The sequence below is a fragment of the Otolemur garnettii genome, unplaced genomic scaffold, assembly GCF_000181295.1.
Source record: "Otolemur garnettii isolate 467f Iridium unplaced genomic scaffold, OtoGar3 scaffold00277, whole genome shotgun sequence".
NCBI classification, from domain to species: Eukaryota; Metazoa; Chordata; class Mammalia; order Primates; family Galagidae; genus Otolemur; species Otolemur garnettii.
The window spans coordinates 752,418-767,497 of NW_003852672.1; the positions used below are offsets into that span (position 1 = coordinate 752,418).

General features: G+C 40.2%; 1 protein-coding gene across 1 annotated transcript in view; it reads right to left on the reverse strand.

Annotated features, from left to right (window-relative positions):
• IQGAP1 (IQ motif containing GTPase activating protein 1) overlaps nucleotides 1–15,080 on the reverse strand; it is a 111,668-nt gene that overhangs the window by 77,113 nt on the left and 19,475 nt on the right. The window contains exons 3-4 of the mRNA XM_003803085.3: nucleotides 3,010–3,166; nucleotides 1,170–1,247 (exon numbers count right to left, since the gene is read on the reverse strand). Coding sequence (XP_003803133.1) covers nucleotides 1,170–1,247; nucleotides 3,010–3,166 — 235 coding nt within the window. The remainder of the gene's footprint in view (nucleotides 1–1,169; nucleotides 1,248–3,009; nucleotides 3,167–15,080) is intronic.

The window sequence follows — 15,080 nt, forward strand, 5'->3', positions numbered from 1 at the left end:
CCACCTTAGGTGTATGTGGCTGGCGCCTTAGCCGCTTGAGCCACAGGCGCCGAGCCAAGTAATGCTTTTATATATACTGTATCTTTTTGTGTCTATCTGATTGATATTTTTTAGGAGGGGAATAGTGGAATTCTTAGGTCAAATGACATAGAGAAAAAAAGAAAATCAATCAATCAGTGCATGTTTCTGAGAGTGACACGGCCGTGTGGAAACTGGAGCGGCTGTCTCACTGATGGCAGCAATGAACACATGCCTGAGCTAACACTCGGGCAGCACACTCCCACGTCAAAACCACAGTCATCGCTAAAACAGACATAGGAAGTAATATCATTATATTGCCTCTACAATTTGGGCTCTTGTTAGGATATAAAAGTATATTTTGGGGTTAGGGGAGAGGGGAAATAGAGAGAAAGGGGACAAGAAACAGCATGGCATCCCAAAGAAAGCAAGCTTGACTCCACAATTTAGAATATAAAATGACCCTCCATACTACATACTCTCCACAGATTGCTAAAATATTTTTTGTGTTTCCTAAAGTCAAATTTTATTTATTTATTTATTTGAGACAGAGTCTTACCACATCACTCTCAGTAGAGTGCTACAGTGCTGTGGTGTCACAGCTCACAGCAACCTCAAACTCCTGGGCTTAAGTGATTCTCTTGCCTCAACCTCCCAGTAGTTGGGACTACAGGTGCCCAGCACAATGCCTGGCTATTTTTGTTGTTGTTGTTGCAGTTGTCATTGTTGTTTAGCTGGCCTGGGCCAGATTCGAACCTGCCAGCCTCGGTGTACATAGCAGGCGCTATAACCACTGTGCTACAGGTGCCAAGCCCCTAAAGTCAAATTTTAATGTAACAACTGTGTGAATAAGTGCAACCACTGAATTCGTACACTTTAAAATGGCCTATCTCATAGTATGTGAATTCTACCCAAGGCAACAAAGTCTGTGATCCGACAGGGTAAAGTGCAGATCATCCTGGGGAGTTTCTCTGGGGTGATGTGAGACGGATACGAAGGACAGAGCAGGAAAAGACAAAACTATTTCCCAAAACAGATAGACGAGACCTCGCTAGTGTTAGAAAAAAATTAAAGTGTCTCAGAATAATTGTATAGGTAGAATAAGAACTGCTATGCCAAAATAGCCAGAAGATGACTATGAAGTAAGTTACCTTAGGCAATCCAATGTCGTCCATGGCATTCAACCACTGAATCACATTGTCAGTGTGTCTAAAGTGAAGGCCAGTTGCCTAGAACAAATAAAAAAGCCTTTAGGTGCTGGTGGTTATATTGACACAAATACTAAACAAGAAAACAAGAACTCTCCTTGCAAAAGTCACTGGGCTCACATTCCAATCCCAAAATGCCACACCCACATCTCAGTTCCCGCCCACTTAGGAACAGCCTTGAGAAATTTCACGTGTGTGTGTTTCATAGAACAGGGTCTTTGCAATCAAATCATCTGGGATTCAATCCCTGATGTGGCCATGGGCAAATCCTTTCACCCTCTACAGTCAAGAGTTTCCCACCTGGAATACCTATGTGCTACGTAGTGAAGATTAAACGAGACCGCGCACATAGAGCATCTGGCATGAGCTGCGCAGAGAAGCTGCAGAACAGTAGGTAGTATCAAGTACTTCAGTCAGGACTCTCACACTCACACAGGAAGAAAACCCTTCCTTCCAAAATACTATTTTTTTTCCTCCTACTTTTGAAGATTTACTCTCAAGAGGGGTACAAAGATAAGACCTTAATTGTTGCTGCCAAGTTTCTACTTTCCTTTACTATCTTGCCTCTGTCTACAGAACCATCAGAATTGTCTTCAGAATAACTATTTAAAACAGCATGCAAGTCTTTGCTTTTGATTAAGAAAAGTCTCTATTTAGGGACAGGGTGCGGTGGCTCATACCTGTAATCCTAGCACTCTGGGAGGCCAAGGAGGGTGGAATGCCTGAGCTCACAGGATCGAGACCAGCCTGAGTCAGAGGGAGACCTCATTTCCAAAAATAGCCAAGGGCCTGTAGTCCCAGCTATTTGGGAAGGCTGAGACAAGAGAATTGCCTGAGCCCAAGAGTTTGAGGTTGTCATGAGCTATGACACCATAGCACTCTATCAAAGGGCGACAAAGTAAGACTCCTGTCTCAAAAAGAAAAAAAAAGGAAAAGTCTCTATTTAGGATGCTGATTGATTTTGGCTAAAGAGCTACTTCTTCCATGTTTCTCTTTGAATTTAAAGGTAAAATATAAAATCTTCTTTTGACACTGAAGCAGCCTTACTTGGGTCTGAGTTTTGGCCCAGTTCTTACAGTAGGTCACCTTACACTATCTTTCACACTCATCCTCTCTAAGAGCTTACAGGCAAGCTCTCTAGAGGAACTATGCAGACATTAGAATTTGGTCCTTGTCGGGTGGTGCCTGTGGCTCAAAGAGTAGGGCGCCAGCCCCATATGCCGGAGGTGGCGGGTTCAAGCCCAGCCCCGGCCAAAAACTGCAAAAAAACCCAAGAATTTGGTCCTTGTAAACATCCCAACTTGGCTAAGCAGTCTTCTTCTTTTTTTAGGGCCCTGTCATTTATCTCAATTTTCTGAAATTGGATCATTTTCCCATTATAGCATGAACTCCAATACTGCAGGCTAATTTTTTCCCTAAAGTTGCCAGCAAATCTCAGAGCTTAGTGAAAACCAGATTTAAGGTAGCAATTCCCCTAGTCATTCCTTCTACCTTTTAAAGGGTAAAAAAAAAACTCAGAGTACTGATTTGTTTTCAAGACTATGAAACTTGCTATATACACACCATAAGAATTCTACCAGAAATACAGACAGCCCAGGTTTCCTTACTACTGTATTTTGACTTTGCAGTAATTTCTCTGTCCTGCCAGACAATTTAAAGGTTAATATTTTGTTGGAAAAAAGACACCTTACACGTTCTCTCAACAACTCTCACACAAAATAATGTATGTAACCTTCTCTTTCAAATTTACAGGAATCTGAGCACCAAGTCAGGAAGGTCTCACCTTGTATCTGGTCTGCTCTCGATCATAGATTTTTTTCAGGGACACCACTTTGGGAGAGAAGAAGTTTCCTAATTTGGCAAGGTAGACGCCATTCCTAAGCCCCTCCTCTAGTTCTGTGGTAGGAGGCAGATCTTCCCCCAGGCAAGCTTCCATCCACCTGCACAAAAGGAGAGAGGATAATGAAAAAGAGAAGGGGAGGTCAGACTCTTTCTGAGAGAGAGTAAGCTTAATTTCCTCTCTCCCTGGAGAAGTTGAGTCAAACACAGCAATACTCGATCAGCTCCACACACATCTTTCCCTGGCTCAGTCAGATCTCAGAGGCAAGGAAATTGGGGAAATCCCTGAGCATGAATACCACCTCCTGTCCAGCCTCCTTCCTCCTACTGCAGCCAAAGGACCAGCTGGCTCCCCAGACCCTACTGCCCCCAAAACTTCAGACCCTTCTCCTCAGTCCCCAGGCTACTCTTTGGGAAGTCCTAAGAAAAACCGTACATAACAGAAGCCACTGTCTCAACTGTTCAGAAGCTTAAATTTGTTGCTGATATTCACTTCCAGTTTCAGAATTTAGAATCCACAGTGATTTTCCATATTTAGGTTTTAATGTTGTTTGAGTTATCAAAACAAAGTCAATTAGCTAACATACTGAAAGAAACTCCTATGGAAGCAAGAAACAGTGAATTCTTCTGTGTTTTTCACAGGCAGGGGGAGAGGAAAGAAAAAGAAAACTGTACTTTCCCCCTCAAATACTTCTCATGAGATTTTAGGGAAGCTTCAGATGAAACAACAAAGGAAAGTTTACTTGTGTGTATTTTGTACCAACAGAAATGTAGGTAACGAAAAATCATTTATGGCCATGGTTTTAAACCACTTTTGAGCGACAGAATCCACATATTTTTAAGGTTTACATATAATTTCAGAGATTTCATTGACTTTATGAACCGCAGATTAAGAATCTCTAATTTAGAATTATTCCACTCAAAATTTACAAGACTAATATTATCATTATATTCTTCACTAAACTAGAAAATTACCAAAACACTAGATGTTGCCTGGTTTGTTTTACCAAAATGATAAATCTTTGAAAAAGCAAACAAAAAAAGGGCTCAAGATACAGCAAACTAAAATAAAAGTGAGATTTACTGCCATATAAAATTCAAACATTTATGCTTATTAATACACAAAAATTTAAAATAAAACTAGAAGAAATTTTGGAATATGCCATATACATACACACATGTATATATCCACAAACATGAATAAGAAAAACACTAACATAGCCAGGTGCAGCGGTGGGCACCGGTAGTTCCAGTTACTTGGGAGACTGAGGTTGTAGGATCACTTAAGCCCGTAAGTTCGAGGTGGCAGTGAGCTGAGATTGCACCACTGCACACCAGACAGTGTAATTCCTGTCTCTTACAACATGACAAAAAAATTAACATCCAAATAAAAATATAGGCTTAGTAATATGCAAGTGTATTATGATCCCATTTATTTGTTTTATCTATTTTTTATATTAATAAAATTGCCAGCCAGACACAGTGGCTCACACCTATATAATCCCAGCACTCTGGGAGGCTGAGGCAGGTGGATTACTTGAGCTCAGAGAAGTTCGAGACTAGCCTGACCAATAGCAAAACCCTGTCTCTATTAAAAATAGAAAAACTGTGGCAAGATGGATTACCTGAGCCCAAGAGCTTGAGGTTGCTATGAGCTATGATGCCATGACACTCTACTCAGGGTACAAGAGTAAAGCTCTGTCTCCAAAAAAAACATTGCTAAAGACTATAAACTATGAATTTCTCATACTTCTATAAATTTTATTTTATTTTATTTCATTTTATTTTATTTTTGAGACAGTCTCACTTTGTTGCTCCCAGTAGAGTGCTGTGGCATCATAGCTCACAGCAACCTCAAATTCTTAAGCTCAACTGATCCTCTTGCCTCAGCCTCCCGAGTAGCTGGGACTACAGGTGTCCACCACAATGCCCGGCTATTTTTAGAGACAAGGTCTTGCTCTGGCTCAGGCTGGTCTCAAACTTGTGAGCTCAGGCAATCTATCCACCTCGGCCTCCCAAGTGCTGGGATTACAGGCGTGAGCCATCACACCCGGCCTTAAATTGTTACTCTTATACTTCATAATAAATTTCTTATATTAAGTCCATTTTTTAAAACTGAGAATATTACTCAGAATCTTTTAAAAACAAGGAAAAGCAACACAATCTCCTTATTTTTTCCAAATTCTATATTATGGTTACTCAATCTCACTTTAAAATCTATTCTAGCTACAAAGCAGCTACAAATAGTATGACAAATAGTATGGACTAAAATAAAGATTAGATAGATATATGAATGGACCAGAGAATTTTCTGGATGTTTCCTATACTCAGTAACAATAAGCTTCTCTTCTGGCTTTTCTTTCAAGTAATAGAATTTAAATTATAAAACGGGGGGAACAGAACAAATGAGTTTTCCAGGAGAATTGACACAGTACATTAGATACCAATTGGTAACAACTACAAAATTTAAACTATACCTCTGCAAGAGCCTAAAGGTCAGAATAGTAATGCAGAAAGGAATGGCAGTTCTTGGTATGGAAAAACAGATGTAGTCCAAGGACACATCTCATACAATTCTAATGTTTCACTGCTAAAAAGGATGCAGATAAAATCATTCCGGCAAACAATTCCTGGCAACCTCAGCTCTCAGGGGACAATCTAACTTGGGTTCTCATTAGCAAGGGCAAACCTAATAATTATAGTCTAAGCCAAAACCAGCCCTCTAGCACATAACAGTTCAAAGAAAAAAATACTTATTTTCTTCTCAAAATGGGGGAATATTATTGCCTTGGATCAGAGATGGGTATCAGAGTCCTCCTCTGGAGATTACTGGACTAAGACTGAGGAAGTGCAGTGCAGGGTGCCTTGGGGCCAGTCATGCCCTAGTCAGAGGTTGAGACAGAAGGATGGCTTGCGGCCAGAGTTCCAGGCCAAGGGGCACTGTGATCACAACTCTGAACAACCACTGCACTCCAGCCTAGGCAGCACAGTAAGACTTCATCTCAAAAAAAAAAAAAAAAATTAAAAGGAGGGTCTTTAGTGACATCTCCCCTGTCCCTTTATCTTTCTCCACTTTTTGATAAAAACAGTTCTGAGACATTTCCTACAGTGGGGTAGAATACTTTGCATATCATACAAGTGTCAGGTCAGAGGAAAAAAGCCAACTGTGATTTAGTGAAAGGGATTAAGCAAAACACTAGAGCTAGGCATTAAGTTCATGAATGTGTCTTAGAGAAAGTGCTACATACCTTTGCTGAGTATCACCACCACCCTTGATGAGCTACTCCCCTTATTCAGCAAGGAGGTATGTAGCACGTTTTTCTAGGAGTTTGTAAACTTAAAATTGTCAGACTTCATAGGCAAAATACAGAGTATTTTTAAACAACTGCCCTAAACCCAAACTGCCCTCCAGGTCACCAAATGTGTGGCTCACCCACCAGTGTGAGTTGCCTCACAATGGAGCATCACCTGATTAGTTTAAAAAATAAGTTAAATCAGAACCAAACTGCTTTGAAAAGTAGGGTGCCAACTTACTATAATGTTAATGTCAGTTTTAAATAGGTGCTATAATTTTTAATGTTGGCAAAAGTTTAGATCACCCTCTAACTCCAGGACACAGCAAACTGTCCTCTATCTTTCTCTACAGCTGGAGTGAGCTTCCCCTCTGCCACTGAGTCACAGAGTCACAAAAAGCACCAGCCAGGAACCTCGTGCACTTCTGGGGCAAATAGCTTTTTTGTTTTTGTCAAATATAATACATATCCATTAAGAAAAATTTCTAAACATTTCTCACAAATTTTCTGGATATTTCTTACATATTACATAGTTTCTGAAGACTTGAAGTTACATAAAAATTCTATCAAATGCTTAATCAGTCACCCATGTTGGACATTTATGTCTTTTTTTATATGGAAACATCCCATTTTTTATTAATTTTCCTTTGAAAGCTGCAACAATCTGAAACCTAAGTCTTTTCAAAGGTGTTATGCATATTGCTTAGCAGCATGGCATAGGTTTATGTCAGTTTTAAATATTTTCAATTAAACACTATTGCGGGGCCAATCTCTGCTCACAGTGTGCTCCTGTGTTTAGAATGAATTCCTTAGGAGAGAGGGCTTTAGAAGTATAACTCTAAAACAAAAAATTATAAACATTTAAAAGTGTTTTTATTATTGCCCAAAAGGCCACTCAAAAGCTACACCTATTTGCATAACCCCTCCTTTGCGAATATAAGAATGAGGCTTATTCTAAAGTCACCTGCTGACTAGGCAAAGGTGGAAGAAAGAGACTCTGATCCTTAGTTTCCTATCTCCCCCTACACACTGCTGCTCTTACCTTGAGGCTCATCCCAAAAGCCTAACAGGGCACAGCTCCACAGGCTGTCTCAACAGGGCAAAGTTTCAGGTATACAGTGCAGTACAAAGGCTGATACCTCTCCATGTTCTATCTACCTTATGGGGTTTTAGGTATTTTAGCTAAAATACCTTATAAAACTTATAAAACTTAAGCATTTAGTTTAGCTTTACAAATTTAACAATAAATTCACGCACAAAAGATACTCAGTAGCCAACACAGCTTTTTACCAGTTCTCATGTTTAACTCCGTCCTAGCAGAAACCTCAGGGTTGGTCATCTCATTAAACATCTTGTACAAACCACCTCACTCTCCCCTTTCCCTTTCACTCCCTCCCCTCTTTGATGCCTGAATTCATCCAAAATATCTTAGCCACCTCATGATGCAGGCTGACCCTGAACTCTGCTGCTGGCAGGGAATGGAACCTTGAAGGTAATTCAGTTTCAATTCATTTTTTTTTAAGCCAGCACCAGGTCTCCACAGGGCTTTTGGAGCAAGGGAACACATGAAATAAAAGTGTAATGTTACTAGAACTGGCCATGGATTTATACATGGGTTATTACAAAAGGTTTGAGACACATTAAAAAAAAAAAAATCAAGAAGTACAAAATCTCTCTGAATAGAAACAAATAAAGCCCTCTGAGCAACATTGATAAGCTGAGCAAGTTGAAACGTGGAGAGGTGAATCAGAAGTGAAATAATGGTCCATAACACAATCGTCTCAACACTTCCCTAGTGACGTCATACCCTGTCTATGGCACTTCCAAGACAGCAAGCTACTTAACTAGTGTCTTCGTTCGTTAAAAAGTAACAATAGTTCCTTCCAAATAGGTTTGTCCCTGAGAATTAACTAAGATTCCAAATGAAGTACAAAGCTTACACAGTGCTTGGCTGGGTTCTGAAAAAAATATTTGTTCCTTTCCTCCTATTCCCTCATATGATGAGTCACATGCTAACACTTCTGTATGTAAAATGATTCCAGTTCTTCTAAACACTCTTCATAAAAAGTGACAATAATAGCACCTACCCAGAGAATGTTTGTGAAGATTAAATAACACATAAAAAGTGCTAAGAACAGCACCTGGCCCAGAGTGAGCAAGCACTCAAAACTGGGTGCTGCCATTAGCATTGGCCAGCATTCCTGGGCCCCTCCATCCTTCTCATCTCAGCACTCCCCACCTGCACACTGTGGTCCAGTGTGGTCTGCCAGGCTGAGACAGAGCAGGGCTGCCACATTCTTCTTTTTGAGCACTCCCATCACCACAAAGGCTCAGACTAAATTATTTTATTACACTTTCCCAGTCAACAGAACTTCATTATTTTCCACATACAGAACTGCTAAGTGGTATCTCTAAAATTCCATATTGAAACCATTGTTTCCATTCAATGCTATATTTCTTCATGTTAGATTCAGGCGATTGTCCCTAACATCGGTTATCTTTTGTGACTCTATTTCTGCCACCCTAAATAGTAGCTTCTCACTCAGCTTCATCATCCACAAATATGATGGGTTCTAAAGAATGAAGACGAGTTTACCAAATGGCCAGGGCACAGAAGGCTTCCAAACAGAAGAAACACCAAGCACAAAGGTGGGGAGGCACAAGAAATCAAAGAATGTCACCAAGCAGCTCAGCACAGCCCGTGCTGGAAGGTAAAAGGGAAGGGGATTAGGGGTTAGGCAGATGAAGTGTCAGCAGGTGGGACCGTGCAACAGATGGTTTGTCATTGCTGGAGACACTGAAGGATGGCCTGATCAGATCTATGTCAGAAAATCACTTTGACAACAATGCAGGGTTTTTTAAATTTTCTTTTAAATGTTTTAACAAATAGGCAACTTAAAAAAAAAATCTTTTGAGAATATCCTACCAAATGGTAACATCAGCACAACCTACATCTTATCAGGACTACCAGACACAGTCACAAACACAGCTCAGCCACAACAATCTTATGTTTCTTTTATTTCTCAAAAGATGTGAATAAAGTGGAGAGTGGAATTCTCACTTCTCCTCAATTTTAATCCCAGAACTGCTATAGCAAATCTAAGTCAAATGCAAATTATAAAAAAAAGTGATAGTGAATCTGAAACACAACTGCTCAACAGGAAAGCACTAACATCTGAATCATTCATTTTCAATATAAATAACATTAAAAAACAAATCTCAAACACTCCATGTGGCAGATACAAAGCTAAATACTTTACATACTTGATCTCTACAACAGCCTCCAAAGACAAGCAGTATTACTGTTTTTATTTTACAGACAGCACAACTGTATATCTCCAAAAGTAAACTGTCCAAGCTTACCCAGCTACTAAGTTCATCTTGAACCCAAGTTGGTATGACTCTAAAGCCTACACTTTAACTGCTATAGGACACTCCTTCGTTCAAGAATAACAACCGCTACCTTCTACTCAACACTTACTAACAAAGGCTGAAGTTCTGCCTGGCATGGGCCAGGGGCGGTGGCTCACACCTGTAATTCCAGCCCCCTGAGAGGCAGAGCCAGGCTTGAGGACAGGAGCTGAGAGACCAGTCTAGGCAAGAGCAAGATCCCACCTTTACAACAAATAGAAAAATTGGCATGTGTAGTGGGGGCACCTATAGTCTCAGCTACTCAGTAGGCTGGACCAGGAGGATCACTTGAGCCCAGGAGTTTGTGGTTGCTTTGAGCTGCACTCTGGTCACTACACTCTACCCAGGGCAACAAAGTGAGACCTTGTCTCAAAAACAAACAAACAAACAAAAAACAAAAAAACAAATCAAAACCTAATTTCTTATGCTGGACTTCCTAGAACATCCCAAGTCACAGTCTATGGCTTCATGAACAACCCTTCGAAAGTAGACTCTAAGATGGAGCACTATTATTAAACTCTGGTAATTGTCACAACTAGTATAAAAATTGAGGACTTATACAAAAGCCTCCCTTTAATCACACAGCAGTTCTTACATATCTTTCCAATGTAGTCTTTTTATAAAGTTTTGTTTAATGCATATTTTAAGTCAATTCTTTAAAAAAGTTATCTACTCTGATAGCCACATACTCATTCAGGAAACATTCTAACTGAAGACTCTAATACTTACCAGTGGCACAGTATGTGCTGAATACCAGTCCCTATCTTTAAGGGAATCATTCTCTGAGAAAAGAGATACTAAACAAATAACTAATATAGGAGCTGATATTTGAACTAGGCTTTGCTAAGATAGATTGTACTTAAGAGAGGTGAAAAATCAGGAAAAGAAATATTTAAGATAGAGAAACAGCATAAACAAAGGGCTAAAGAAAAAAAAACCCAGCATGAAAACAAATGGCACATCCAGGGACTGACAAATCGTGGTGGCAGAGGAGCAGGTGGAGATGCCTCGGGGTCCAGCACTGCACCTGAAGGCAACGGGAGCCACAGGCGACTGTGGAGCATAAGCGTGGCCCAGCACACCTAATACTTAGAAGGGTGACAAGAACAGCAGCCAGGAAGACAGAGACAAGGCAGAAATATTAGGCAACTATTTCAGGAATCCCGGTGAGAGATAATAAGATCTTTAGGGCAAAGGCAAAAATAGAAAGATAACCAATCACAGAGGTAGAATTGATCTCATTTGACAATCTGCTAGATGGGTGGAGGGAGGTTGGTTTCAGGGCCGTGGGGAATATGAACATTCCTTAAGATGGGAAAAGAGGAAAAAAAAACTCAGCAAAGTTAGTTCCTGACTTCACATTTTGCAACTAACACTAAATGCCAAATGGATTAGATTTTTAAAAGCCAAAACAAGAAAAATTAAAAAATACAGATGAATACTTGTATCATCTTGAAGTGGGAAAGTAAAAGCAATTTACAAACAAGAACTCAGAAATAGAAATGAGAAAGGAAAAGATAAACAGGTTATTATTTAAACTTCCATAAAGAGGAAGGTCACCTGTGACCCCTGTGAGGGCCTCTGGTATAAGGAGGTAAAAGTCAGATTACAATAACAGAAAAGTAACCAGAAGTGGGGAAGGAGATGCAGCAAATATAGGTTTCTTTTTCAAAAAGTTTAAGAAGGGAGCGGCGCCCAGCCTCAGCCAAAAACTGCAAAAAAAGCCAAAAAAAAAAAAAAAAACAGTTTAAGAAGGAAAGAAGCGAAGGAGGGGAGGACGGGTTAGTCTGAGGAGATGGCAGTATGTCCAGGGAAGGTGTCGTTTTTTTGCTGTCCACAAGGAAAGAGTAAGTGAAAGAGGCACTAAAGAACAAAAGACAGCAAGGTTCTAAAGAGCAGACTTAGCAGCTACTTACAGGAAGGAACATACCCACTTCTTCCCTGAAAAAAGAAGGAAGGAAATAAGAATGACCAAGAATGACATGTTATTAACTAACCTCTCTGAGCTTCTGTTTCCTGTCGGTAAAACAGGATTAGCAATACCTCTAAACCTGGTAAATCTCCTGTGAGGATTAAATGAGATAATGTGCACGAAGCAATAGTAGGCTGTAAACAATGGTAGCTATAGATCTCTGTGTGAAACAGCTAGATTCTCAGAAATAAACCTGCTTTTAGAATCTGACACTCAGTAACTTACATAATATCTGTCTACCTTGTCCTACTGATAACATTTGCAAAGGGAGTAAACACTTGGTCCTACACATTCTACCACTCAGCAAGACAAAGAAATGACTATACTGAAAACTCTACAGTGGTAAACCTTAAAACAAGCCCAGACCAAGAGCACATGTAGAAAAGAATCAGGGTGGAAATCTGAATTAAGGGTCTGTGGAGAGGAAACCAGTTGAACAAGTTCTGCAGAGCACATGACTTCAGTGGTTTCCCAGCTCTGTGTAATACGGAAAAGGAACACGCCAATGCCGGAACTGCCCACTTTAGGCCATTGAGATTCAGTTCCTCCAGAGTAGTCCTCTGCTACCACACCCACTGTGCACAGCAATACTCCCCAAACGCAGGGTTACTCTATGCTAAAAGCCTCCCAAATTTGGCTGTCTTTCCCATAATTAGGATTCTACTAAACCACAAACACATCTGAGCACCAACTAGGCACTAGATGAATAGCTTAATAATTCAAATATAACAGGGTAAGTTCAAGCCTTGAGAGGAAGGAATGCAAAGTATTCAATAAAGCACTCTTTACCATATGAAGAGGGAGGAGATCCGGCCAGTGAACCAGAGAAAATGGCATTTCCTGAAGGACTCGTACATGTGTGAGACAGAGAGAGAGAGAGAATAGGGAGAATATCTCAGACCAAGGGAGGAGACCAGGTAGAGCCTACAGAGAATTTGAAACAGGAATGAAAGGATAAGATTGGATTTAAAAGATCATTCTAAGCATTATGAATTAGGATGAGGGGCCAGTGAGGGGTGAGGAGACAGTTAAGAAAGTACAGCATGAGGTGTGGCTCATCTGTAATCCCAGCATTCTGGGAGGCCAAGGTGGGTGGATCACCTCAACTCCAGAGTTCAAGACCAGCCTGAGCAAGAGAGAGACCCCATCTTCAAAAATAGCTGGGCCTTTTGGCAGATGTCTGTGGCCCCAACTATTGGAGAGGCTGAGGCAAGAGAATCACTTGAGCCCAAGAGTTTGAGGTTGCTGTGGCAACATGGCACTCTGTACCAAGGGTGACAGGTAAGACTCTGGCTCAAAAAAAAAAAAAAAAAAAGAAAGAAAGAAAAGAAAATACTGCAGTAATCTAGGTAAGAAATGAAAAGGTTTTGTTTTCCCAGCTATACAAGCAATATGAGAGAAGTCCTGATAGCTTATGTTACAAAAGAAACTTCTGAGTATAAATTAGGTCAATATGAAAAGCTACAGGGATAAATAAAAGACAAACTTGTTTGCTTCTTTTAAGTAATCTATTTAGCTTTTGTATTTATCACTAATACAGACCCCATCCTCAAGCAAATCATTTCATTCTTATCATAACTGCATAGGGCAGGTCAAGCCTACTTACAAAAATTAAATGGCTAATTGTTAATTTCAATAAAGTCCCTGGTCTGATATGGAAGCTAGACTATTCTGATGGGTTGGTTGTACAACTCGGTAAGTTTGCTAAATATTATTGAGTAGTACACTAAAAATGGGTGCACTGTACAGTATGTAAATTATACTTTGATAAAATTTTTTGTTTTGTTTTGTTTTTTATAAACTACTTATTCCCAGGCCAAGTTTTCAGAAGCAGAGCCTGGTGAAACAGCTGTCTATCTGTCCATCCATCTCTATCTACCACATGCACATCATGAAGTATGAAAGACTTTTAATCTTTTTTTTTTGAGACAGAGCCTCAGGCTGTCCCCCTGGGTAGAGTGCTGTTACATCACAGCTCACAGCAACCTCCAACTCCTGGGCTCAAGGGAGTCTCCTGCTCAGGCTCCCAAGTAGCCGGGACCACAGGCGCCCACCACAACGCCCGGCTATTTTTTGGTTGCGGCCATCATTGTTGTTTGGTGGGCCTGGGCTGGATTTGAACCCGCCACCTTAGGTGTATGTGGCTGGCACCTTAGCCACTTAAGCCACAGGCACTGAGCCAAGACTTTTAATCTTAAAAGAAAAAATCCTGAAACTAAATTAAACTGATGATACCTGTATTTCAGAAGGTACAGACTACTCTGATTACTAAGAGCAGCTCTTAAGAAACAGGTAACCGTCCTCCACAGGTGAAAGACATATTTCTTTGCAAAAGCAATCCTCTGTTAGCACCCTGGGGAACAAGGAGAGCCTGTCCAGCAAGTATATGTCAAAAACTTAAACAGACTTTCAGATCTATTACTCAGTAAGAACGCATGAGGAAGAAGGTTTCACTGTACTCATTGAGGATATAGCCCTTGTCCTCTAAGGCTCAGAGTGTATTAAAGAGCAAAACTATAATAAAAGTTACATAGGAGATCACAGAAGTACAAGAGAGGAGCCCCTAACTCAGACCTAGGTGAGGGTGGGTGTCCAGGCAAGCTTTCTGCAGGAATACTAACTGAATTGTACTTAGATATATTTTATAAACAGGTCAACACTTTAACACAGTTCAAAATTTAAAAAGCATGAAAAGATATCCAATTAAAAGGAAGAAAACTTCATGAAGAAAAAACAGAGAAAAAAAGTTTCCATCAGACAGAGCGATTAGGCCTCTAGTGATAATGAGCAAGAGAAATTTTAGTGGGGCAAAAGAAGGCTCAAGAATTATACCCATTCTTGAATCAAGGGGGAAAAAAGGAATTTAAAAACAAAGAATTACATGCACACAAGTCAGGATAAAAAAGTGAAAGAGGAAGTTTTCCTTGAAGGAATAAAAAGGGGATAATCAGAGGTGAGTCTAGGATTAAGGAAGTGTATCTTGAATGGGTGAGGTTGTTCATGTGCTAAGGAGAAAGAACCAGCTAGAAAAAAAGGTCTAAGTTACAGACAGAAAACAAGTATTGGAATAGAATCCTAGAAGACAAAAAGGGACGGGATCCCGACCACAGACAGAAGGCTGAGTCTCAGGAGGAAAGATATTTCCCACGTCACATTGGGGAAGGAGGTCAAGATGGCATGTCATTAATCAATGATAATTGTAATAGTTAGAGCCAAAACTGAGGAAGTTTTGTAGCAAAAACAGAGGTCATCAAGCAATAATGTAGAAAGCTAGGGATGGGGGAAACCACTGAGAACAAAGGTTTACAAAACCTTTTATGTGATCAGCCTCACCTATCT